This window comes from Populus euphratica, unplaced genomic scaffold (genome assembly GCF_000495115.2).
Source record: "Populus euphratica unplaced genomic scaffold, PopEup_1.0 scaffold273.1, whole genome shotgun sequence".
NCBI classification, from domain to species: Eukaryota; Viridiplantae; Streptophyta; class Magnoliopsida; order Malpighiales; family Salicaceae; genus Populus; species Populus euphratica.
In genome coordinates this window covers 248,002-274,008 of record NW_011500153.1, presented here as the reverse complement: position 1 = coordinate 274,008, position 26,007 = coordinate 248,002, and the positions used below count along the sequence as shown (strand labels likewise).

General features: G+C 30.0%; 1 protein-coding gene across 1 annotated transcript; it reads left to right on the top strand.

The window, feature by feature from the left end:
* The first annotated feature begins 18,388 nt into the window (after positions 1–18,388).
* On the top strand, positions 18,389–20,270 carry LOC105111040 (polygalacturonase-like). Its single transcript, XM_011006274.1, has 4 exons — positions 18,389–18,914; positions 19,024–19,313; positions 19,455–19,683; positions 19,793–20,270. Exons 1-4 carry the CDS (start codon positions 18,462–18,464, stop codon positions 20,009–20,011), a joined length of 1,191 nt encoding a protein of 396 aa, XP_011004576.1. The 5' UTR covers positions 18,389–18,461; the 3' UTR covers positions 20,012–20,270.
* The last annotated feature ends 5,737 nt before the right edge of the window (positions 20,271–26,007 follow it).

Sequence of the window (26,007 nt, the reverse complement as noted above, 5' to 3'; positions counted from 1 at the left end):
TTGTTATTGTTATTGTTGTTGTATTATTGTTATTTATAATTTGTACAATTAACCTCCCTGTGGTTCGACCCCGGTCTTGCCGGGTTATTTATTACTTCGACACTCCTGTACTTGGGAGAAGACATCAATCTTTTAGTCGTGTCACTAGAGCAAGAGAGGGATGGCTAATGTATGCAGTGGGGTTGTTCAGGTAAGAGAGGGAGGATCTGGCATGGAAAGATCGGTCAGTTCTGTGGGGATGAATAAGCAAAGCTCTTGGCTAGCGAGAGGAAGGGAAATCGTGATGAAGGGGGAGTTGCAGTCGGGAAGAAGAAGGGCAGAGTGTGTGCAGCTTAGTTTGAAAGAGATTATAGCCGGGGGGAAGAAAACCAAGAGCTGCGGGGGGCGGCGGCTCTTTGGTTAGAGATGGTTTAAGTTAAGGTTTAGGTAGTTTTTTTGTGTTTTTTTTCAAAATTGCCCCCCACTTTGTGTGAGTTGTGGATCTCTATTTATAGGTAAAATGTTGCTTGGGCCTCAAAATTGGTCCCTCAACTTCTTCTTTTTTTATAAATTTGATTTTTCTTAATTTTTTTGTATTTTTTGAAAATGAACAATATCAATATCAACTCAATGAGAAAAATCAATGATTTTAAAAATAATGCGTGAAAAGTTGAATGTGTTTGAAAAACCTTTGAAAATTTAAATTTCTTTTTTAGATGACGTTGAAAATGCTAAAAATGATGTAAAATATATTAAAAATATATATTTTTTATATTTTATTTTTTTTCGCTATGTTTGGATTTTCTAAAAATTTTATCAAAAATATGGGTCAAAAATCAGGTAACAATACTCGCTATTTTTATTTTTTGTCCCATGTGTTAGGTTTGGCACCTTATCTTTGATTAGGTTCCTCATCTAACCATTGTCAGCTAATTGTTTTAGTTTGATAGTGCTTTCTCCTTTTTGTTTTGGTGTTTTGTTTAGGGAGAATGTTCCTTCTTTTGTAAATCTTGTTTATTTACTTGCTGGTTCTTCAACCTTGTATATTTTTTTATCTAATATATTTACTTACCTTTGATGAATAATAATAATAAAAAAGAATCTTCTAAATTGTATTTAGGAAAAAGGAACTATTATACCTGGAATACTATCTCTAATTTTATGTTTTTTTAGTTTTTCTATCTAATAGACAACAACTTTTTGAATAAGAGGTGTAACTTACTATTTATAGAAAAATCTAAAAACCTATAAAATGGTAAAATATCATTTGTCCCTTCAATAATATATATATATATATATATATATATATATATATATATATATTATTTAAGGATCATTTTAGAAATTTAATCAATCAAGTCATTACTTGAATATTCTAATACATGAATTATAATCTTTGAATTAAAAATATTTTAGTGCTTAACTTCTAAAATTATTTTCAATCAAGTTACACTTGAGTAATTATCCTAGTTCAATTATTGATTAATGATTCTTAATATGAGTTGAGAAGAAATAGGAGGCATAACCTATTAGTTAGTCAATCCTTTTCTATTTATATGTAGGGCAATTTACAATAGTAAATGTAGAGATTACAACACTAGAATAATGCCTATAATATTTCAATATATCTATACATTCTATAATATGCCCTTTAAAGCTAAGAGTGGAGGATCGACCCAAAGCTTGAAGTGAAAATAGTAAAAGTAGTAGAAAGTGACTTAATGAAGAGATTTGCAAGTTAATCCTGAGAGGAGATAAAATGAATCTAAATCCTGTTCTTCGCAACCCTATCTCCTACAAATTGATAATCAATCTCAACATGTTTTGTATAGGCATAAAAGATAGGATTCATAGATAAATAAGTAGCACCTAGATTATTACACCAAATAGTAGGAGTAGAAACAGAAAGAATATGTAGATCTATCAATAAATATTAACACTAGATAACCTTAACAATTTTGTCTGCTAAGGCTTTATACTCAGTTTCAGTAGAGGAGCGAGCAACTGTATGTTGCTTGCCTAATTTCTATTAAATTGGCATTTCACTAAAGAAAACAAAGTAACCACTCATAGATTTATGATCATCAATACTACATTTCCAATCTACATCCGTAAAGCCATGAATGTAAAAGACAAACTACAAGTGATATGTAAGTCATAGATTGTCACACCCTGAAAATAACACAAAATGCATTTAATGGTAACCCGATGACAATCTATAGGAGCATGCATAAACTAACAAAATCTATTAATAGAAAAACAAATATCTAATCTTATAAAGGTGAGGTGAGATATGACAAAACCATGTAGGATCACAAACCAAGGGATCTGACAATAGGGTAACTTTGGAGGTAAAGATAAGAGTATCAACAAGTTTGCAAGAAGTCATAATAGCCCGAGTGAGGATGTCAAGAATATACTTATGCCATCATAATATCAAATCCATACTAATGGACTACACCTCAATACCCAAAAAATAATGAACGACGCCTAAGTTATGAAGCTTGAACTCCAAGCTCAACAACTATATTTGGAGGTGAAGGATAGTAGAGTTACTACCTGTAAGTAGAATATCATCAACATAAATTAAAAAATAAAAGATATTAGCACCAACAAACAAGATAAATAAAGAGGTGTTAACATTGGAGGCGTAAAAGCTAATAAAAATAACAAAATCACTTAGACAAGTATATCAAGCCCGCGGAGCCTGTTTTAAACCATATAGCGACTTATGCAATCTACACACATGAGAAAAAAGGGCAAAGTCAATAAAACCTGGGGTTATTTTATACAGACCTCTTTGTTAATAAAGCCATTGAGGAAGGCATTATAGATATCAAGCTGATGTATCTTCTAATTATGCGAAGCAACAATAGAGAAAACTAATTTGATAGTTGTCTACTTGATAATAGAACTGGAAGTTTTAGAGTAATCAATGCCTTTTACTTAGTAAAACCTCTAGCAATCAAGTGTTCCTTATACCTTTCAATATTGCCATCAAAATTATGCTTTATCTTATACACCCATCAAATACCAATAACATTTATTGAAGGATGAAAAGGAACTAAGGACCAGGTATTGTTAAAGTGTAAGGCTTGAATTTCCTCAGACATAGCAGCATGCCTGTCAATAGATATAAACAAATTTGAATTTCTTCATACCTGTCAGCATAAGAAAAAACAATGGGTTCATAGATAGGAGGAGACACTACCCAATAGATTGTAGCAACAAAGGTAGCTATAGACGCTGTGAGCAAGGTGGTTTTCGACAGCCAAGGATGGAGGACCATGTGATGTTGATGAGCAACAGATCGAGGGTGAGAAGAACCTTAACCTGTGAGCTATTGGAGAGGATATGAGGAGAGAACAATAAAGAGTTGCAAATCAACAGGAGAACCTGTCAAAGGATCGAATTGCGCAACAACTAAGAGTAGAGAATCTATGGCAAAACCAAGCTTCTCTGTAGTAGCAAAATTGGAAACATGCAACACTGGAGAAGGAGAACTTATTTATGTACAATGATCATTAGAAAAAAAGTAAATGGTGATAGAGGGGCTGGGTGGCGATGGAATGGTGGTAGACATGATGGACGAGTGGTGGATCAAAAAAGGTGCGGTAGGTGGCCGGTTAGAGCTACTAGTTTGGTGAATTGATAGGGAAGTATGGTGAAAATTTGGCGAATGACCCAAGGTTGGGAGGTGTGTTTATTAGGAGGAGGTGAATGGTTGTTATGCTATCTATTCAGAATTTGTAAAAGGAAACACATCTTTATAAAAACAAACATGACGGGAGATATAAATACATTGAGACATTAAATCAAGAAAGTGTTAACTAAGATGAGAGGAATTATATCCTAAGAAAAAATATAGAGATGAATAAAAACCCAACTTATAAGCATGATATGGACGCAAAAAAGAAAAACAAAGACACCTAAACGTACGTAAAAATTCATAATCAGGAGTATAAAGAAACAGACCTCAAACAGAGATTTATTTTCGAGAACAAATGTAGGCTCACGATTAATAAGATATACTGATGATTCAAATGCATAATTATAAAATCTTAATGGAGCATTACATTGTCCTAGGAGGGGAAGACCAACTTTAATAATATGTTGATGGCGATGCTTAACTATGCCATTTTATTCATAGGTATGAGGACAAATTAACATATGATGAATACCAATAGTTTGAAAGAACCGATTTATGTTATGATATTCACCACCTCAATTAATTTAAATAGATTTAATTTTACATAAAAACTGATGCTCATCAAGTGTTTGTAAGCGATAAAATATAGAAAATAGATATGTGATTAGTACTTAAAAATGCATTTTTATTAAGGTTTTATATCATCATTTTTGCATTTGAAGTATCATTAACTCCTTAGCTATAACATATTTTATAATAACATAATAATAGAAGATACCTTTAACTTATGGTAAATATTCATATTAAATGTAGATTTATCACATAAATCAAGGGATTGACTGATGAGTTTAACTATTGAAATTGAGTAGATAAAGAAAGGGCTAGGATTAGAAAAGAGATGTTAGATCAATCCAAACTGGAGCACCATTCGATTATTGGATCATGACTGGAGCTATAGAACTTGGATTTAGGTTTCCTCTATATAGATGGAAAGTTAAACATGGGCCTAAAACTTTCATAAAGAGTCCAAGATTTAAAAAGGTTGTTTATAAGTTCAAATTGTAGCAATAATAGAAAAGTCTAAATCTATCCTGCAGCCTAGACATTGTTTAGTGTTCAACCCATATCTCGAGTTCTAAAAGTCCAAATACACTGATTTTTTTTGTTAGAAAACTAAGATAATTTCCTAGAACTTTCATGAAGACAATCTGTTTAAATTTTAATGTTAGCAATGACGTATTGTATTAAATGGTTAATCTAGATTTATATTGTCAAACCCTTAGTACCCAACCGTGTAATATAACCAACACCTGTGCTTTGAAAGGAACTTGATTTGTTGTTAATGCAAGTTATAATCATGAATACCTAATAATATTTACAAGTATTAGTATTATTCGAATAAGATAACTAATATAATCATGTTAACAATTTATAATCCGATTTGAATATCCTTTGTATGTGGTTTCTAGTTGAGTAGTAAAAAAATTTTATACTACACTTGTTTGAAATACCATTAGTGAATCCTCTAACTTTGATAATTGTTTTTATCATTTTTTAATCTTCACATTAATCTTACATCTCAAAGTCCTCTTTATACCACCACCACTACCACCATTATTATTATTATTATTGTTATTATTATTTATAATTTATATAATTAACCTCTCTGTGGTTTGAACCTAGTCTTGTCAGGTTATTTATTACTTCGACACTCATACACTTTGAAAAAATATCAATCTTTTGGTTATGTCAATCTAATTTTGCTATAATAAAATAATATCATATATGTTTTGTATATACATCAATAAAGATAACAAAGTAACGAAAACCAACACAAGAAAATATAGGAGCAGGACCTCAAGCATCACTAAATATTAAATTAAGTGGGGAAGTAGTTTTGTGACCTATATGTCTCAACGACAAACACAACAACTTGCCTAACGAATAAGCTTGACATTAAGTAAGAGAGCATTTATAAGTACAAATTATTTTATTTTTTGGAAACTAACAAATTTAAAATGTAGGAAGTAGGATGACCCAATCAACAATACCACAAATCAACAATCGTAGAGACACAAAGAGACCAATAAACCTTAGGAATGGATATGGCAGAAGACTCAGATAAAACATAGATACCATCATTACTCTAACAAAATAAAAAAGCACTTCATTGGTTTTGAGATCCTTTATATAAAACACAAATGCATGAAAAAGTTGCAAGATCAGGTGTAATGTGTTGGTTCATATTGGTGTTCGGGAACCAAGTCTTGCTAAAAATGTTACCAACAACAAAATGGGTAAAGAGTTGCTAGCCACTACCCCCAAACTGTGTATAATGTGAAGCTGTGTGGTCAAAGGTGAAGTACAATTATTACTTGACATTCCTTAGAAAACCGATGATAGGACCACTGTCCATACCCAGAGGGCAGCAGGAGCAGAGGAATGGAAGCCATGATAGTCAAACCTATTTTGGTGGTTATGGTGATTGTTATTGGGGCGCTAGTTGCCACAAGAACAACCTTTGTTACAAATGAAATTAATGTTGTGTTGAGTTGTGGTAAAATGAGCAGAAGGCATTGGTAGTAGTGATGGCTGAGGTAGCAGGGGTGAGCTTATATCCATGGATAGAAGGGAGGTCTTTTGTAGAAATTCATAGGTAAGGAGATGGCTATGAAGGTTGTCATATGACAATGGTTCTACCTTGATCACAAGGCTAGTTACTACGTCTTTAAACTCACCATGAAGACCACAAAACATATAGAGATTGAATTCTTCAAGAGAGATAGGCCAGTCAGCAGCAGCTAATTCATCAAATAACAATTTTGCTTGTTGCATATATATAGTAACTGAAGCATCACCTTGACGAACATTTTGAAAGTATCCATAAAGTTACATAATGCGAGAATTAGACAGAGATGCAAGAGCTTTTTCAATGGTGCACCAAACACAGTGTGAGGTATGATAATTGACCATAAGGTGCAACACATCTATAAAGAGAGAGGAGAGTAACACACTTAAAATAAGTTGATCTTGTTGCTTCCAACGAAGAAAAGAAAGGTTGATTGTCGACGAGAAACCAACAAAACTGTCAAAAATATGAGAGGGATGACATGACACTAAGCCATCAATAAAGTGAAAAATACCTTGACCAAGAAGGTATGACTTCATCTGCATTTGCCAAAATAGATCATTTATGCTCATAAGCTTCAACGAAATAACTTGCTAAGTGTTAAACAAAGCAACTATAGTTGAAGTTGATGTCTTTATAATGTGAAAAGGAATGATAAAAACATGAGAAGAATAGTCATCATTTTGCTCTCCAAGCAGAGGAGGTTGTTGCTGCTGTGGGAGGGCACCACCGATAGTAGCTTGTGGCTGGTCGACTGCCTGGTTGCAATGCTGGTTTGGTGGAGGGGGAAGTCGACAACAATAGTAGAGTCCACTTGGGAAAGGAAGAAAGGAGTTATGAAGGTAGAAGGCTTTGATACTAAGTTAAGAAAAAGTAAGAGGCTTAACTTATTAGTTAGTCAATCATTTTATATTTTTATATGTGTAGGGCAATATACAATAGTAAATGTAAAGATTATAACACTAGAATAATGCATATAATATTTTCTATATATATACATTCTATAATAATGTATTTGACACATTAGGTTAATATGTTGGCTAAAATAAAAATTATAATTTAAATGAAAAAGAAATAAATAATTTAAATAGTTTAATTAATATCTTTTCATAAAAATGTTCCAACTTAACATAAAAGCATGGACTATTTTTGCCATGTTAAATATGTTTGTTCTCTATATAATAGTCATTGATCATTTAAATAAGATTTGAATTTCTTATCAAATCTCATTCTACCTGGCTAAGGAATTCTTAGTTAATACTATTTGAAAAAAGATTAAAAAAATTTCTAATTCACTTAGGGTGATGAATCCTCATGTGATCACTCAATTACCTTCATATAATTTATGTTATACCCAATATCAACCCTTTCATTACCTATAAGCTCAAGCAACAAACTCTTTAGCTAATCTAATCGCTTGTATGTAAGATATAGTTTTCCTATAGGATTGGTACTAATTAAAGGCAGTTACTAGGCCGAATGAAACCCAAAGTTGTTACATCATTATTGTTACTAAAATCACCTGTTTATTGGTTCTTAATGGTTAGCCTCATGTCCTCTATTTTGATCCCAATACATCGAGACTTTTTACTACATGATTCTAATAAACTTGATTTTTTTCTTTATTATTATTATTATTATTAATAATGAAAAAATAAGAGCTAAAATGAAAAGATGCCAAACATGGGTAAGATGTTAGAGATTGCATGAGAAATACACTTATATACTTGATCTTTAAAAATAATGTTATGTATACAGTTCTGGTCCCCTTAAATTTTAAAAAATAAATTTTGATACAGAAGTTCATTTGTGTTATTTTTTTAGTTTTTTGTTAGAAAGAGAAGAGAGAGGGGGGTTGTTGGAATCTGATAATGAGAGAGGAAGTCACCATTCACTTCGTTTCTAGCCACCAAAATGAGTTTTTTTGGTGTCCAAAGGTTTCATGAGATGAGAATGGCTTCATGGTAGTTGTTTAAAGTCTCGATGTTGCATGAAAAAACCATATTTGAATCAAGAAAAACTATGTTTTTTAGGTATTTGGAGTTAATGGAATAGTTTGTGGATGTAAGGATGTTAATAAGGTGTTTTTAAGTTGAAATAGCTTGAAAATTAGGTTTTTTTTTTTTTTTGCTAAAAGACTAGTCGCACAATTTCAGCTTCTAGATGGTATGTCGTCTATCTTGGCGGGCAATGTGTCACAGACTTAATTTTTTTCTCTAAAAAATAAGGGTCATTTTAAAAAATTAATAAAAAATAAAAATAAATATAAGCTCAAGGGCCTGAGCTTGAAGGCTCGTCAACACTCCTAGACTCTTCATTGTAGTGGCTCTAGTGAGGTGAGCTATAGACCCATAAGTCTAGGCTCTTTCTAGCCCTTTTTGTTTTGAGGTTGAATATAAAATTTAGAGGAAAATAATTGAATCCAGTTGAGTTCATGATCTAAGTTACGAATTTGACGAATTAAGCCACAATAACTTGACAATTAATTTTTTCTTTATGTATTTTTTTTACTGATATATATATATATATATATTATTTTTAAATTTATGCTTGAATTAATATTCCTCATGTGTAATTTTGCATTTTTCTAGTTTTATTTTTATTATTGTTAATATTTTTTTACCAAAAAAGATTCACAATGTACATTTTTTATTACATACATATTTTTAAACTATCTCTCTTTAAAATATCATTATTTTTTCTCTCTAAAAAAAATTCTCATTTAAACATTTAAAAGTTTATAAATCTATCAAAGAAAACCTTTTACAATATCAACTACTTTAATTAGAAAAAATAAATTAAATTACTAAAATCAAGAGATTATCATGAAATAATATAACATATAAACCTTACTATTAAACTTATTAAATTTTTTAAACATCATCAGATACCATCTGGAAAAAAGTATCCAATAGATGAGACTACATTATTTAGAAACTAACTAGCCACGTACCCCAAGGGAAAAGGTAGCCAGCTAGGTCATTTGTGTAGCTATCTAGAAGAAGCAAATCGATATGAAAAGACAAGCATGGTCATAAGTGCAGCTGCCTTGTTTGAGGGCTTCCCTGTTGCAGGCAGCCTGTATTTTTGGAGTATCAAACTGAATAACTTACCACATGATCTTGGTCATGTTAACTGTACGGCACATCATATATACTGGAAATTCAACTCTCCTGATCTTGAAAATAAATGCAAGGACAACATAAACAAATAGATTAATATTCGAGTTCATCACATGGGGGATATGACGAAGACATTGAATTATTATTCAGGTTCATCACATGGGGCTTTCTTCTTCAATAATCTAATTTAAAATGACATGCATGCATGTGACCTATTTCCATCGTTTCAATGGTGACTCAGAAACTCCATTTACACACGCACATATATAAATGAGGTGCGTATGCTTTTATATATATATATAAGCTTTCTTTAGCATGTACATTGAACAACATGAGCGACTTAATTATTCAACAACCAATCTTGTAAGTTAGGAGGCCATTTACTGTGCCATTATGACTTCATGCTACTTGAATCCAATGTTATTAAATCTAGCTTGCTCAAAACATAAATAAAACAGAGAGTTAATCTAAATTAATTTAAAATGATATTTTTTGTTATTTTATTTTAAAAAATAAAATAATATAGTTTTGATTTTTTTTTTAAATCAACCTAAATTTTAACAAGATAAAGAATTAACTCTTTTGATTTACTAGATCAATTTTTATATACTTTAATTTGGAATTCAGCCCAAATTAAATCTTGAACTAATAAACTATCGGAGTTAATTTATCAGACTGAGTTTAATAATATTGTTTGAGACAAAACTTCTTTTACCAATTAAACTAAGGCTCTTAACCTATTACCTTAATCTGGATTATCAATTTGGCTTCAATGGTTAAGAAGCATATTTAGTGCTGACCCTAGAGCTTTTTTTTGAGGAAAAAATGAACTCTTATTTGACTTGTCCAAGCCAATTAATTAATATTTCAACTCATCTAAGAAGTTGATGCAATTTTTCAAAGGTTGATAAGCTACTAGCTTAGATTCCACGTGGTGATGTAATATTTCAACTGACCTTCATTTGATTTCGCTTTGGTCTCTTACGCTTTGAAAATAAAAGAAAGGTGAAGAAGTCTTCAAATATGTGTGACCAATTTAAACCTACCCCCTGCGACTACGAGCCCTAGCAAGTTGAAACGCTACTTAATTTAAATGAATTCACAAGAGAGAGTCTTCCAAAATCAGATGAAGTTTTCTCCGCAAAGACTAGCCCATTTAACGGGCACGCTTGTGGAATGAATTTCCCAAAATTTTCATGTTCATGCACATATAGAGAGAATAAACGCTTGTGGAATGAATTTCCCAAAATTTTTATGTTCATACACAAATAGAGAGAATAAGCTACTGACATATCTCTCAATTTTCACATAATTCAAGTCAAGATGATAATTTGAAATCCATCAGTTGTCAATATATTTATCTTGTCTCTTTTAACAGACTTCAATATACCAAGGTTGGCCTGTCTCCACTAACTCAAGGGAAGTTACTTTCAGTATGATTTAGTGGAATTTATTTCAATTTAATGTTTGATCTTTGCAGGCCTACGTTTAATCATGCACCCAGTTGAAAAGCAAATGACTTACACAAGATAATCACGTTACTCTCTAAGTTATTATCAATAAGAACTCATAGATGTTCCTCATACTAGCTAGGTCTATGAGGTATGACACAGATTAATTTGATTTTCAGCACAAGAATCTAAAAATGAATTTCGGCCTACGGCAACAGATTTTGTTTTTTTTTTTTCCCCAGAAAATTGCTTGAAACAAGGAATCCCTGAAACAAGGCAATTGCAATTAAGCAATAGCTAGCTTTCACAAATCAAACATTGCACCACATGTGTTTAGTGTATGTGCCGCAGACAGGGGTTCAAGACATGGAAGCTTTTGTTCTCAAAACACACCAAAAGTTGTCACTCCGAAAGGGCCATTCTGTTTTTGTCTATTGGTCGAACTCAGCCATCAAATTTGGGTTTTTGATTTGAGAATAACAACAATATTACCATTCTAAATCGAAAAATATTATCCAAGAAGGTGTTTGTTGAGATGGGACTGCACTTGTTTAAATAATATTTAATACATTCTGATCACCCAAAGTCAATAGTTATCAAAACTAAGAAATTAATCATATATAATAATATAGCAGCTCGCCATGACCATATCAAGATTATTCGTTGACCTCATTTAATTCAATTTAGCCTAGTGTCTTTTTCAGCATTAGTAAGTTAATAAAATGCATGTACTTGTTAATCTTTAGGGTTGCTTTGATAATTTTCATAATCCAATTTTGAATTCTCTAAAATTATTTTATATAAAAAATATTTTTTCTTTTTGTAAAAAATCAAAATTCAAAAATATTTTAGGTTCACAAATGGATAAGCCATTTTAAAGGTGGCAAAAATGGGCTGAAGAGGGACTTAATCGCACAAATTGAAAATTACAGGACTAGATGTCAAAGTTTGAGAACTCAATTTACATCAATGGAGAGCCTAATTGAACAAAAAAATGATAATTTAGGATCAAATTGAAGAAATATATGGAGTATTGGGGTAGACTTGTAAAATAATTAAGTTCTGGGACTTAATTGAACATTTGATAGACCTTATTAATTTAATTAATGATATAAGCCAAAGTAAAATTAAGTTTGAAAGTTAATTTAGCTAAAATTAGAAGGATTAATTAAGTTTAATGATTTAATTAAACATTTAATGAGTTTACTTGACTTAATTGAAGGGAAATTAAGTTTAGAAGTCTAATTCAGATCAAATTGCAAGAATTGAAAGTTTTAAGGACTAATTTTGAATTTTAATAAGTTAATTGGTCAATTAGGAGGTTTAATTACAGAGAAAAGAAAATTTGAATGTGGTATATGTGAGGTTTAATTACAGAGAAAAGAAAATTTGAATGTCAATTAAGGATTTAATTAAAAAAATTTAAAACCAAGAACAAAGATTTGAAACATGTATACATTTAGAGAGTGAAATTGACTAAATTATTAGTCAAATTAAAACAAATTAAAAGTTTAAAGTGGACTTTCCAATCTTTATTGCTGAGCCTCTAGGGGCATATGTGAGGCAATATAATTAATACTTAAAAATATATTTGTATAATTTAAAAATTAAATATCAATTTATAAGGTGCACGAATTAGAGGATTACAATCAACATTCTTAGGGATGCGGACTAGAGGATTTCAATTGCATTGCACTATTAATCGAGGGTGCATGTGCCAAAATTCAAAGTTCAATTGCTAGAATAAAAATTCACAAAAACCTACTTGAAATCCTAAAAAAACATTTGTGATTAATAATGCGTCATTCAACCATTGTTCTTCTTCTTCTTCAGCCAAAAAGGGAGCCATTTTTAGACGAATAAATAGAGTGTTTATGATTTCTTAGGATTTTTAATTAGCACTAATCATTTGAGAAACACTTTCTTTATAAGAATTATTCATCCTAATTTAAAACATTTGTGATTAATAATGCGTCATTCAACCATTGTTCTTCTTCTTCTTCAGCCAAAAAGGTTGATTAAGGAGCCATTTTTAGATGAATAAATAGAGTATTTATGATTTTTTAGGATTTTTAATTAGCATTAATCATTTGAGAAACACTTTTTTTATAAGAATCATTCATCCTAATCAAATGGTTATATGTTATTTCTCTCAAAGAACTCACCAACATCTTGTTCTTAATTATCATCATAAAAAAACATCTTGTTTCGAAGGATAATTTTTAAACTTGTGTTTTTTAGATAAGAACGTGCTTAGAAAACATACCCTTACATTTTTTTTTCACACTCTTAACCAAAAAGCAAAATTTTTAGATATTTGGAAAATAATTTTGCAATTAATTTTAGGTTTTCTATATCACTTTTACCCATTTATATTTAATATTTAGATTGTTAACATATACTTGAGATACTTTTTTGATATTAAATAAATCAATTTTAAAATATAGAAAACAACAATAAAAATATTTTTTTTAAGAAAAATTATGTTTTAAATTGTATATGGCCAAATTCTAAGATGATTTTCATGCATATTTTTTTATTAAATAAAAAATATTTTCTAAATTTTTCTTTAGAAAAATCTATTAATGGATTTTACAACTAGTTTGTAATTATTCATTAAAATTTAACCTAAATTTTAAAAATACTAAAAAAATAAATTTATTTATTTTTAATATCAGGATTTAGAAACTTATATATGACGCATTTTTAATAGTAAAAAAAATTAAGCTCGTGATAAATAAAATAGCCTGCTTCTCTCTTTCTATCTTTTTTTTTATTTACTTTTAATATTTGAAAATTACAAACTTATACATAAGATGTATTTCTAATATTAAAAAAATAAAAATATAAAATCCAATATACTATATTTTGACTTTAAAAATATTAGGTTGAATCCATAAAGTCATTATTCACCATAATGAGATTGATCTACTTTAAAAAATAAACAGACCTATAGTTATAAAAAGATAAAAGAACTTTAATATTAATAAAATAAATAAACAATACAACTTATATTATATAAATTGTATTATAAGTGATATTGTTATTTTTATATATAATTTGTCGTCCTAGACTTTTTAGAACAACTAGAATTATTAATTATTAAAATGCTAAGTGAAGACCCCAAATATTTAAACTATAAAAGAACTAGAAATTTTTGTTGTTTCCACACTCAAATAAAAAAGAACACCACAGAGTTATATATATATACACATGTATTGTAATATATTATACACCATTTCTTCACACAAAACTTTGATTTCAGACTTACTTATTGATTATCAGCATAACTAGATCTAGTTAGCTTAATTAGTGGTCATTTTATAACTAGTAATATGGAGTGATAAGATACCATAACTACAAGAGGCCTTAATAAGATCGTCCATTAATTTTGACTCGCATGTATAGAGTAGTACATGATGTCATTCGTTGGATACGGTGGGATTTAGATAAAAAGAAAAGAACTTGAAATCCCCGGTAATGTGGAGCTTTGTGCCCGTCTACGTACTAGTGATTTCAGCTCACATGGCTTCCTCTGATTTGAATTCAGTCCCAGCAATCATGCCATAAACTCATGGAGTCCATTTATTAAGCAATCGAAACCATGAAAAAAAAAAAAAACCGGGGGGGATGAGGGATAAATGGTTAGTGATGGCCACGCATGCTTTTATTTTATTTTATCCTATTTTATTTTAAATCAAATGAATGATATGCAACTTGTGAAGCAGAGTTAGAATATGTCGTTAAGGATGAACACTCGGTTTCTTTAACTTTCTAAACTTACATTTTGGAGCAAACATCGAAGGAATTTTAGTAAGAAGAGTCAAGAGACTAAACCATAAGTTTCAAAACAAGAAGGGCTAGGATGCAATGTCTTTCAAAACACAAGGACCAAAGAATAATGTAGTCAACAGGTTAATGGTAATTCAAATATGAACTGAGGAAATAAAGACGGTAGTGTAGAATTGTAGAGTTAGGCGGCGTTTGGAAGAAAAGTGGCTGAAAAACAAGAAATACGTGCATTCAACAAGCTATATTTACGGCTAAATATAGTCAAAAAAATTGAACTGCGGCGAGAGTAAGTTAATTTAAGGAAGAACCATGATTTAAGGTAATGATCGATGACGACGAAAAAGAAGAAGCATCAGCTTCCACCCCCGTTCTTTGCTCCACCTGTCACGTTTAACGTCCTTCAATATATAATAATTATCCAACATTGACCAAAATATTAGTGGTGGTTTAATTCGTTCTTGCTTTATAATCTGAAATTACATCATTGATTTACCTTTTCAAGTTAGGCTCAACAAGAGATACTTCACCAAGTACAACTCAGCAGGTCGATTCAGTGACCTGCCAACCTGATCAAGAATGGAAGTTAAGGAAAAAAAATCATATTAAAAATGATATAAGTTAATTTATAACTCGGATGATCCAGTTAAAATCTTGTTTAATTATTATTATTATTATTATTAAAAAAAAGAGATTAAAATTCACTTCTAAGACATAAACCCCATGTTTACGCTACATTTGTACAAAGGAGTGATGCATGGTACAATAATGTGTCCTGTGTGAATGACTCCATTAAGACAGAGCAGGAAAGTACATGAATTGTGATTCTATCAAGGAGACAATGATCATCCTTTCACTCAGATAATGTCAACATTTTTAGATATATAAGATATTCTCATTTCATTCCATTAATGCAAATAAAAAAAAAACCCTGCTATAGACCGCATCTACAAATCCAGAATATAATTTAAAACATTTTATACAAAAGTTAATTATATTTTTTTATAAATCAAGTAATTAATATGCAATACAATTTATTAAATTTCCCTAGAAAATATATCTTTAAAATTATTTAAAAAATATAATTTTATTTAACATGTAATTATAAAGTAAAATCATAAAAGTAAAATAATTGTATTTTATAGCTCGTTTGTTTACTGTAAAGTAATTTTTTTTAAATGGTTTTATAAAAAATAAATTAAAAAATACTTTTTAATATTTTATTATGTCATGAAAAATAAATTGTAAAATAATTTATTTATGTTTCAATTTTTTTAAATTATTAAAATAATAAAGATCAAACATAATATAGGAAAAACTTGAAAAAAAATGAAATAAAAAAAATTATTTTATAAACTATTTTAAATAAAATAAATAGCAATAAAAAGTATGGCTAAATTTGACAAATAAAAAAAGTTATAAGATGATAAAATTAAAAAATATATAATTTTATAAATTATTTTAAATAAAATAAATATCAATAAAAAGAATGAGAACCAAATTTAACAGATTAAAAAATTAAAAGATAATGAAATTATTTTTTAAAAATTATAATTTTATAAATAATTTAGAAAAAATAAATAGTAATCAAAAGAATTAGATATTATTATTATTATTAAAAAAAAAAAGGAGAGATTAAAATTCATTTCTAAGACATAAACTCCATGTTTACGCTACATTTGTACAAAGGAGTGATGCATGGTACAATAATGTGTCCTGTGTGAATGACTCCATTAAGACAGAGCAGGAAAGTACATGAATTGTGATTCTATCCAGGAGACAATGATCATCCTTTCACTCAGATAATGACAACATTTTTAGATATATAAGATATTCTCATTTCATTCCATTAATGCAAATAAAAAAAAACCCTGCTATAGACCGCATCTACAAATCCAGAATATAATTTAAAACATTTTATACAAAAGTTAATTATATTTTTTTATAAATCAAGTAATTAATATGCAATACAATTTATTAAATTTCCCTAGAAAATATATCTTTAAAATTATTTAAAAAACATAATTTTAATTAACATGTAATTATAAAGTAAAATCATGAAAGAAAAATAATTGTATTTTATAGCTCTTTTTGTTTACTGTAAAGTAAATTTTTCTTAAATGATTTTATTAAAATTAAATTATTTTTTTATATTTGATAATGTCATAAAAAATAAATTAAAAAATACTTTTCAATATTTTATTATATCATGAAAAATAAATTTCACAATCATTTATTTATATTTTAATTTTTTCTCTAAATTATTAAAAAATAAGGATCAAACCTAATATCTAAAAACTTGAAAGATAATAAAATTTTAAAAAATATCAATTTTATAAACTATTTCAAATAAAAAAACAGCAATAAAAAGTATGACCAAATCTGATAAATAAAAAAAGTTATAAGATGATAAAATTAAAAAAAATATAATTTTATAAATTATTTTAAATAAAATAAATATTAATAAAAAGAATGAGGATTAAATTTAACAGATAAAAAAATTAAAAGATAATAAAATTATTTTAAAAAAATTATAATTTCATAAATTATTTAGAAAAAATATATAGTAATAAAAAGAATTAGGATAATATATAATAGATAAAAAAATTAAATTAAAAAAATAAAAAAATCTAATAATAATGACTATATTAAAATTAAATTTTAAAGGATTAAATTTTAAAAAATAAATAAAAAAGAATTAAAAACCAAATATAAAAAAATAAAAAAATTAACAGTAAAATTTGATATAATTATTAAATAATAAGATTTTTTTATTTTTTTTATAATATTTAAAAAATATATCTCATCTAAAAAAAAAAAAAGGGGAAAAAAACGTGGAATTGTGCCTGTCATTTTTTTGAGCGTGGTCAAATTAATCGGAGCACTTCACTTATTTACCAATGGATCCGAGCTGACCGCTGCCTTACATCACCATACTCCTCACGGCGTGGGTTGGTCTCCTTTTTCAATTTGAAAAAGGTTACATGCCCATGTTTAACTTTGGATTGACTTTTTAATCCGGTAATCAAGGGAGTAATCTAGACCACCATTTATTTATTTTATTTTTACCATAAGAACACCCATTACCTAATTAACCACTCTAGTTAACAATATTATTTAGTATAGTAATTAATGACTCTAAACAAATCATTAATGTATCTAAGTAGTAGCTCAGCTAGCACATGGGATATGTTGTTTTATAAGAGCTTGTTTCTTTTATTTATTTAGCCACACAACAAATAACAACTCTCCTCTCCTAATGGTCTGTTCTTTCCATTGCTGTCATCAACAATATTAATGGATCTTATTTATTGGATTTTATTTATTTGTTATATAGATATGGGATGGTTCAACTACAAGGTTAAAGAGTTTTGATCAAAGTTATTAAATCCAACTTGAAACTCAATTCATGGGTTGTTCATCATTTAAATAATATTTTTTTAATATATTTAAAAAAATTAAATTAAAATTTTATTTTGACCGAATTGACCCATTAAGTCAATCATTTTTTATCAAACCGACTTGAATCTAATTTATTTTAAGACTCAGTAAAGGTTAAGTCTTGAATTGTTGAGCAGGGACGGGTTTTACAACAATGGTTTGATTTTTTGGCAAAATGCTTCTCCAAATCAGCTTCAAGGGTATTTTGGTGAAGAAACCTCCAAAAAAATGAGACAAAAATCCTTCTCAAGGTACGGCGCTGATTGTTGTCAATCTATTTCCACCTCCAAACCTCCAAACTTCCTATAAATACCATCTTTAACGGCTTCAACTTCCCCATCACAGCTCTCTCTCTCTCTCAGTTTCCACCGCTGATCACTTGCATTAACTCATATCATTCTATGGCATCCCTTCCGCTTCCAATGAGCCCTCTTCTCCTTACCCTTCTTTCCATCATTTTCCTTGCCTCCCCTTCAGCAAAGGCAGCACAATTTAGTGTGTTAAGTTATGGGGCCAAAGCTAATGGAAAAACTGACTCAACCAAGGCCTGTGCTGCTGCTTGGTCACAAGCATGTGCATCCACAGGGCCAGCCACAATCTCTGTTCCTAAAGGGAGTTTCTCTCTACGTCAAGTCAAGTTTCAGGGTCCTTGCAAGAATAATGCTATCACGTTACGTATAGATGGAACCCTAGTCGCTCCATCAAATTATGGGGTCCTTGGTAGTGCAAAAAACTGGCTAATCTTTGAGCATGTTAATGGGGTTACTCTATCTGGAGGGACTCTTGACGGTCAAGGTACTGGACTGTGGTCTTGCAAGAATTCCGGCAAGGGTAATTGCCCCAAGGGCGCAACGGTACGCTAATCACATGCATGCATGACATAATTATCTTACAATTGTGGTCTCTGGACTAGAGTTAAATACACAATCTATTCTTAAAGTCTTAAATCTTTTTATTGCGCAGTCACTTGAATTTTCCAATTCAAAAAACATTGCAATCACCGGATTGGCATCATTAAATAGCCAAATGTTCCATATTGTCATCAATGGCTGCCAAAACGTCAAATTGCAAGGAGTCAAAGTCTCAGCTGACGGAAACAGCCCTAACACGGATGGCATTCACGTTCAATTATCAACCGCTGTCACCATCTTGAATTCTAGGATTGGAACAGGTGACGATTGTGTATCTATCGGCCCCGGCACGTCTAATTTGTGGATTGAAAATGTAGCATGTGGACCGGGCCATGGAATCAGGTAATTAAGAAAATATCAGTCCAATAGTAATCAGCTATACATTCATATCAATATTTATCATGAGCAGATGATGTCTGATTAATTTGTTGCTAATTATGGGTACTGAATATAAAACAACGTGTGAATGCATGGTCGATGTAGCATTGGAAGTTTGGGCAAGGAATCCCAAGAGGCTGGTGTGCGAGATGTTACAGTCAAAACCACTACATTTACGGGTACCGAAAATGGACTGAGAATTAAGACTTGGGGAAGGCCTAGCAGTGGTTTTGCTACAAATATTCTTTTCCAACATGCAGTCATGAATAACGTCAAAAATCCCATTTTGATAGACCAAAACTATTGCCCCGGCAACAAGAATTGCCCTGGCCAGGTACGTCAAATCTACTGCCTCTATGCTCTTTCTTTTTATCAAATTATGAATGTAAAATTAACATAAAATATACTTGAATCTTTCTACTAATTTCTTGTGCATTAAACAGGCTTCTGGTGTGAAAATTAGCGATGTGACCTATCAAGATATTCATGGAACTTCAGCTACTGAACTTGCGGTGAAATTTGATTGTAGCCGAAAATCTCCGTGCACTGGGATTAAATTGCAGGATGTGAAGCTCACTTACGACAATAAACCGGCTGAAGCATCTTGTAGCAATGCTGGTGGAGTTGCTTCCGGCATGGTGCAGCCTACTAGCTGTTTGTAGGTGTCTAAAGATGTACTAGTTGACTAAGCAGTAAAGAAGAAATCGTAGTAATCCTATGTGAAAAAAAGAAAAAAAATTCAATGAGCAAAGTATAGCTCATTGAGTCGAAGTTTATTGCTTGAGCCTGAGGCAAGTTTGTGCCCGACCTTTGCAATTATAGTTGTAGTGAAAACTAAAATTTCCAAACTACTACAGTTTGGTTAGTTCTTGTAACTTTGTATTAGATCTTTATGCGAGAGTTATATTCTCTACTTTATTATATACAATATAGCCTAGACAAATTAGTAACTTTGATTAAATAATAATCTTGTTAGATCCTTATTTAAATTTAGAGTTTAAATCATTATTTTAACACCTAACCCAACTCAGGAGGTTGACCTATAATAAAAATCTAGAGTGAGTTAGGTTTAAAAAAAAATGGTAAAAACTTGTTGAATTTTTTTAATTATTTAAATGATATTATTTTTAATCGTTTTACAAAATAAAAAAATAAATTTACAACTCACTTTACCCAAAACCGAAGACTTCCCCTGTCCAACATCAGCTCAAGTTTTTTTTTTTTAAAAACCTTTACCCAAAACCGAAGACTTCCCCTGTCGCTCAAGTTTTTTTTTTTAAAAAAAAACAAATGAAATATCTCAATTAAATAATTTATAGACTCAAATGATAGCTAGTACCTATGCTTCATTAGGGTCGTTAGTGCCTTAATAAATTCGGTCCTTTGTTTTAAAAATTACAGGAAAAATAAATGAAATTTAGTGAATCAAGAAGAAATAAAATATAATAAATCAAATTATGATGAGATACGAATATTTCATATACATGTAATGGTACTGTTCATCACGATTAATTTAGAAAGGATCATATAAATTAAATTTATCTTTGGTCTTGATTTTAGATTTTAAAATTTTGAATTAAGAGGTACTCTTTCCTAACTTGTGCATGGAAGCACGGTTGCTTGTCTTCTTGCTTGTAATTTTACTGGTTCATTCATGGCCTTCTATCACAAAAGCAGACCTTGATACTATATTGCGTCAAGCCATGCACCGAAAGCTGCAAGAATAATAACATGGAAGCAACTTATGATTGAAAACGATGCCGTCCAATTAGGTCTAGAGCAGGAGAGTCTTGTTTTTTTCATGTTTGTGCTTGGAAACATTCATCAGGTCTCTAAATAGAAAATCAAAATAAATTAAAAACAGATTGTTTGGGTGAAAAGTATTTCTTTTGAAAAGTAAATTTTAAAAAAAGTTAATTAATTTTTAATACTCGATCATATAATAAAAAATAAATTAAAAAATATTTTTTAATATTTAGTTATGTTACGAAAAATTAATTTTTTTAATTTATTAAAATAATAAAAGAGGTATTCAGGTGTTGCTATTGGACTGTATTCTTCCCAGCCAACTGTCCTTCCCTAGACCAAATCGCCTTTCTTGAAGTGAGAGTGCCTGGAGTCAACAACTCTAGCCACTCCAAAACCAACAATTTCCCAACAACTCTAGCCACTCCAAAACCAACAACTGGGTGCTCAATGCTTCCAACAAGAGTAAGTAAATTCACAGTTCAGGTTTACCGGGTGGCAGATCTCTCTGCTTGCGTCCACGCAAGAAAGGATCACAAGACAAGCAGATATTCTTAACCAACACAGCATCTCTACCACTCTCTTCTTCCGGCACTTCGAGTTTGATGTTACTTGTCGTCAGGTACAGGTTTGATTATCTTGGAAAACCACTCACATAGTCCCTGAGGATCACTTGTTTGCTGCTGATCACTTCCTCACCACCAAAACTATGATCTACAAGGTTGCAAAAGGCAAAACATTATATAGACATGCATTAGCTAGATCTTGTTGAAAAGTCAATTGCAAGCACAAGATCGCTGATAACATTCGAAGTACTGTTCATTTGCTGATGATGTAAGTGCTGATTGTAGTGTTCATCATGATCTAAGTGCCGACCAGTAGCCTCACAAGATTTTCTTTTAGAATATGGGCCTGTCAATTTGGAAGGAGGGCCTCAATTTTTAGAATATGGGTCTGTCTCAAAAATCAGAACTTACATCTAGTAGAGACGGGCTTCTCATTCCAAATAGTTGTAGGAGGAGCCCTTGGTATTTAACCAATAATATTTGGTATCCTACAATCAAAGATATTAATTTGATTCTATGCACCTGTAAAAACTTGTTATCTGAACTTATTTTATAATTTTATAATTCCATGTTATGTCCGTAAGATCATTAGACTGATAATTTATTTTGATTTATTTTTTATATATTATATTTCTAATATAAAAAAACTTTTTGACATCAGCAACACTATTTACTACTAGTATATTATTGCATTCACTATTTTGTTGACCTTACGATAAGTGGCTTGCCCAGGTGAAATGATTTATTTGATAAAAATATCCGTAATTTTTTATCCAAGTTGTTCTAAAACAAATATTACAGCGGGTCTGTTTTTAGTAACTTTCAGAGGTCAAGAAAGCTCTCAAATTAGCTTACAAAATGTTATTTTTATGTTTATCTTATTTCATAAACCCATTAATAACAACAATTCTGATGCATTCGTCGTCGGGCGGAGACTTGCCACAAGAAAATATCCCATTTATATATGTATACTATATGTGTTACGTAATAATTTATTTATTTATTGCCTGATCAACTACATAGCCCCTCATTAATTAGGCTCTTATAGACAGTTAGTGGGCTGAACAAGTATTTGAAAATATAAGGCAAAATCCATATTCATCTTTTACTGGAAAAAAAAAAAACCTAACGGGTAAACATAAAATAAATTTATTGTTAGAATAGTTTTAAAATAAATTTATATCAATTTAAAGTATAAATAACAGGTAAAATATTTTTTATGCCTCGAGATAGAAATTAAATGCTATTTAAAAAACTAATTATTATTACTTAATGGTAATTAATGTTGTGGTCGTAATTAGTGAAATTCACATATCAAAGTTTTAATCTAACCATAGAAGTGATTAGATTAAAAATTAGAAATCCAATATTATCTAATTATTAGCATTTTTTTTTATATATAAACCGATTTATTCATCATTATAAAATTTTAAATTATTTAATCCAAACAACATTTAACCACCATAACCTAACAATAAATAACTCCCTTTTAATGGAAAAAATTAAGATAGATTAGGAAGTCAATTCATTCTATGTCTTACTGCCTCAACCTTGAAAAGTTGATTAAGTAGGTAGTTTTCCACATTATTTTGGTTATTAATACACATTATTTAGTATATATGAAAGGATTTTTGCCAAATGAAATTGCTGAAAAGTGGGATTGAACGTGACAGGTGGAGCAAAGAACGGAAAGAAACATCTTTTGAATATTGAAAATCCATTGGTTCATGTTTTAATCTAGAAAAACAAGGCAGCATATTCTACCTCGACTTTACATATTGCAAATGGAAGTTGGGACCTTCACTAATTTCCATGATCGTTCGTCAGTACCCTTCGAAGATGAGATCATAAATACTACATTTAAATTTTGGAATAATTAAGGTTGTTGTGCAATCACATACATAGCTCAGAAACCAAAATTCCTGTCCGAACAATGGACGGATAAGGAATGGCCTTTCGGTGTGTTTTTAGTGTTTGTCTTCAAAACATCCACGCAAACACATGCATACTAATTAATATTAAGACCGTGTTTGGTTAATGTCATATGTTTGATGTGTGAAAGGCGCTGTACGCGCACAAACCTTTTTTGAAGGCTAACCACTTGCAAAGCATGTGCTTAGCCACTTTTAATTTGGTCCCCATTCTTGCCTAACTTTAATAAATCAATCCAAAATGACTTAACCTTGGGGTCAAGAGACCAGTATCGTGATTATCATGTTTAGGTCAATTTCTCTTGTCAAATTAATATAGCTGATTCAGACTTGAAACTGTTTTCAAGTAACTCAGAGTGACAAGTAGTGACCTCCCCCATGGATCGGAGCATGCCACCCTATGTAACAAGTTTTCCACGTGGGGTTTCTTGTCTTGTGTTCCACCCTATATTGACATGCTGATGAGGAATCCAAGTTTGCATCTTATCTTGACTCCACTTATATTTGTTCCCATATATAACTGTCAAATTCTTGTTCAAACTTTAACAGATATTAGCTTGCTTCATTAGTTTTATGTGATTTGTAGAGTGACAAGACTTGAAATACTAAAAAGCACGGTTATAAAACCAAATTGGGTTTTATTTGAATCAAATTTTTTTTATCAATGTTGTTTTTTATTTTAAATATTTTGATGTAAAAAAAAATTCTTGAAGGGGTATTAACTTGCCATCTCTTAAGCCAATTGACCTAACTCGATCTAAGTTTCGAATAATTAAATTATGATGAATTGAGTTTTTTAACTATTAGAGAATATTATAAATCATATCATATATTTTTTTTAATAGCTTAAACTATTAAATTAGGATGATTTTTTAACATTGTATCATAATTTTAACGACTAAGTGGTCATAACTTTAAATCTTACTATTTTATTTATTTGATAAAAATCAATCACAAGATAGTATATATCTTTATAAGTATTAAGCCCAAAAGGTTTTCACTTGAGGAGGTATAACTTAAATTATTTGGTTAAAACACTAAACATGCTAAAAAGTTTGATAATCCATTAAATAAATAAAAAAAGTATTTTATTTTTCCTTTTCAAATGCAATACAGATAGCATAGTATAAATGATCAATAGATAAACTTTCAAGGATCGGTTGCTGATGAATTAAATTGCTCGTGCATGTGCTTCCATGTATAAATGCATGCCTCATCAATATGTGTGTGTAAATGAAATACCTTATCATCCACTGAGATTACAGAATATATTCACATGCATGAATATCATCTTTAGCTAGACATTTGAAGAAGAAATCCCCATGTGGTGAACTTGAATGATTATACAGGTCGATCAGTCATCTTCTTCACAAATTTAAAGGAACTAAAGCCCTTTAGTTCAATTTCTTCGGCTCAACCCATAAGTTAAAGTCGCTTTATGTTAATGGTACATAATCTCAGCATGAACTTGGACCAACATAGATTTGCCATCATATGCTACAGGGAAATTATGCGGCTGTAGTATATGCTTGGAATAGTTATTTAACATTCTATTTGTTTTTTAGTTATTTAACATTCTATTTGTTTGTGCTGTACTTGCAATTTCGCATTCAGGTGAGAAGAGAGTTGAATGTTGAGTACATACCATGACACAAAGACTTTCACTGTAATTATAGTTCATTAGTCCAAAACCATGCTGAATTTAGGAAAGTTCACAACTTGAAATATTTATGCCCACATAAATATTTGGTTATTAGCACATAAACATGGAGGCAGGGGGGCTGGGAAAGACCCGGTTACTGTAGGGAATTTTGTTTTCAGTTTCTTTTCTTATAAATATTTTAAAAATTATTAAAAATTTAACTTGGCCTCTTAATTTTTAATTTGCCCCCTTTAATTTTTCTTTCATGCTCCTCTGCACACATACATAGATTGAACATATTTAATTAGTTTTGGGGGTGTATTCTTAAAATGATAAAAAGAAAATATATATATATATTAGAGTTAGCTGGCTCAATATTATATCTCTTAATCAAATAACTTGAAAAAAATTAAAAGCTCCTCCTCCTTTTTTTTTTTGAATTTGGCTCTCATTATTATTATTATTATTATTTCTTTTTTAATTTTTTTTCTTTTTGTTTATTTTAATTTTATTTTTTTAGATTTGTTTTAACAATCCTTTACGTTGCTTTTAGTTATGCAAAGTTGACTAAATTATTTCAAGATAACTTTTACACCTTTAAATATTTTAAATCCAGACTAGATAATAAATTAGTTTGAAACATTTTTTCCAATCAATTTCATCAATATTTTCTCATTTTCATTCTCAAACTTCTTTACTAGTTGTCTGAGATATCTTTACATGCCAAGTTGAATGAATCATGTTATAACAACTCTTACATTATTTAATTTTAA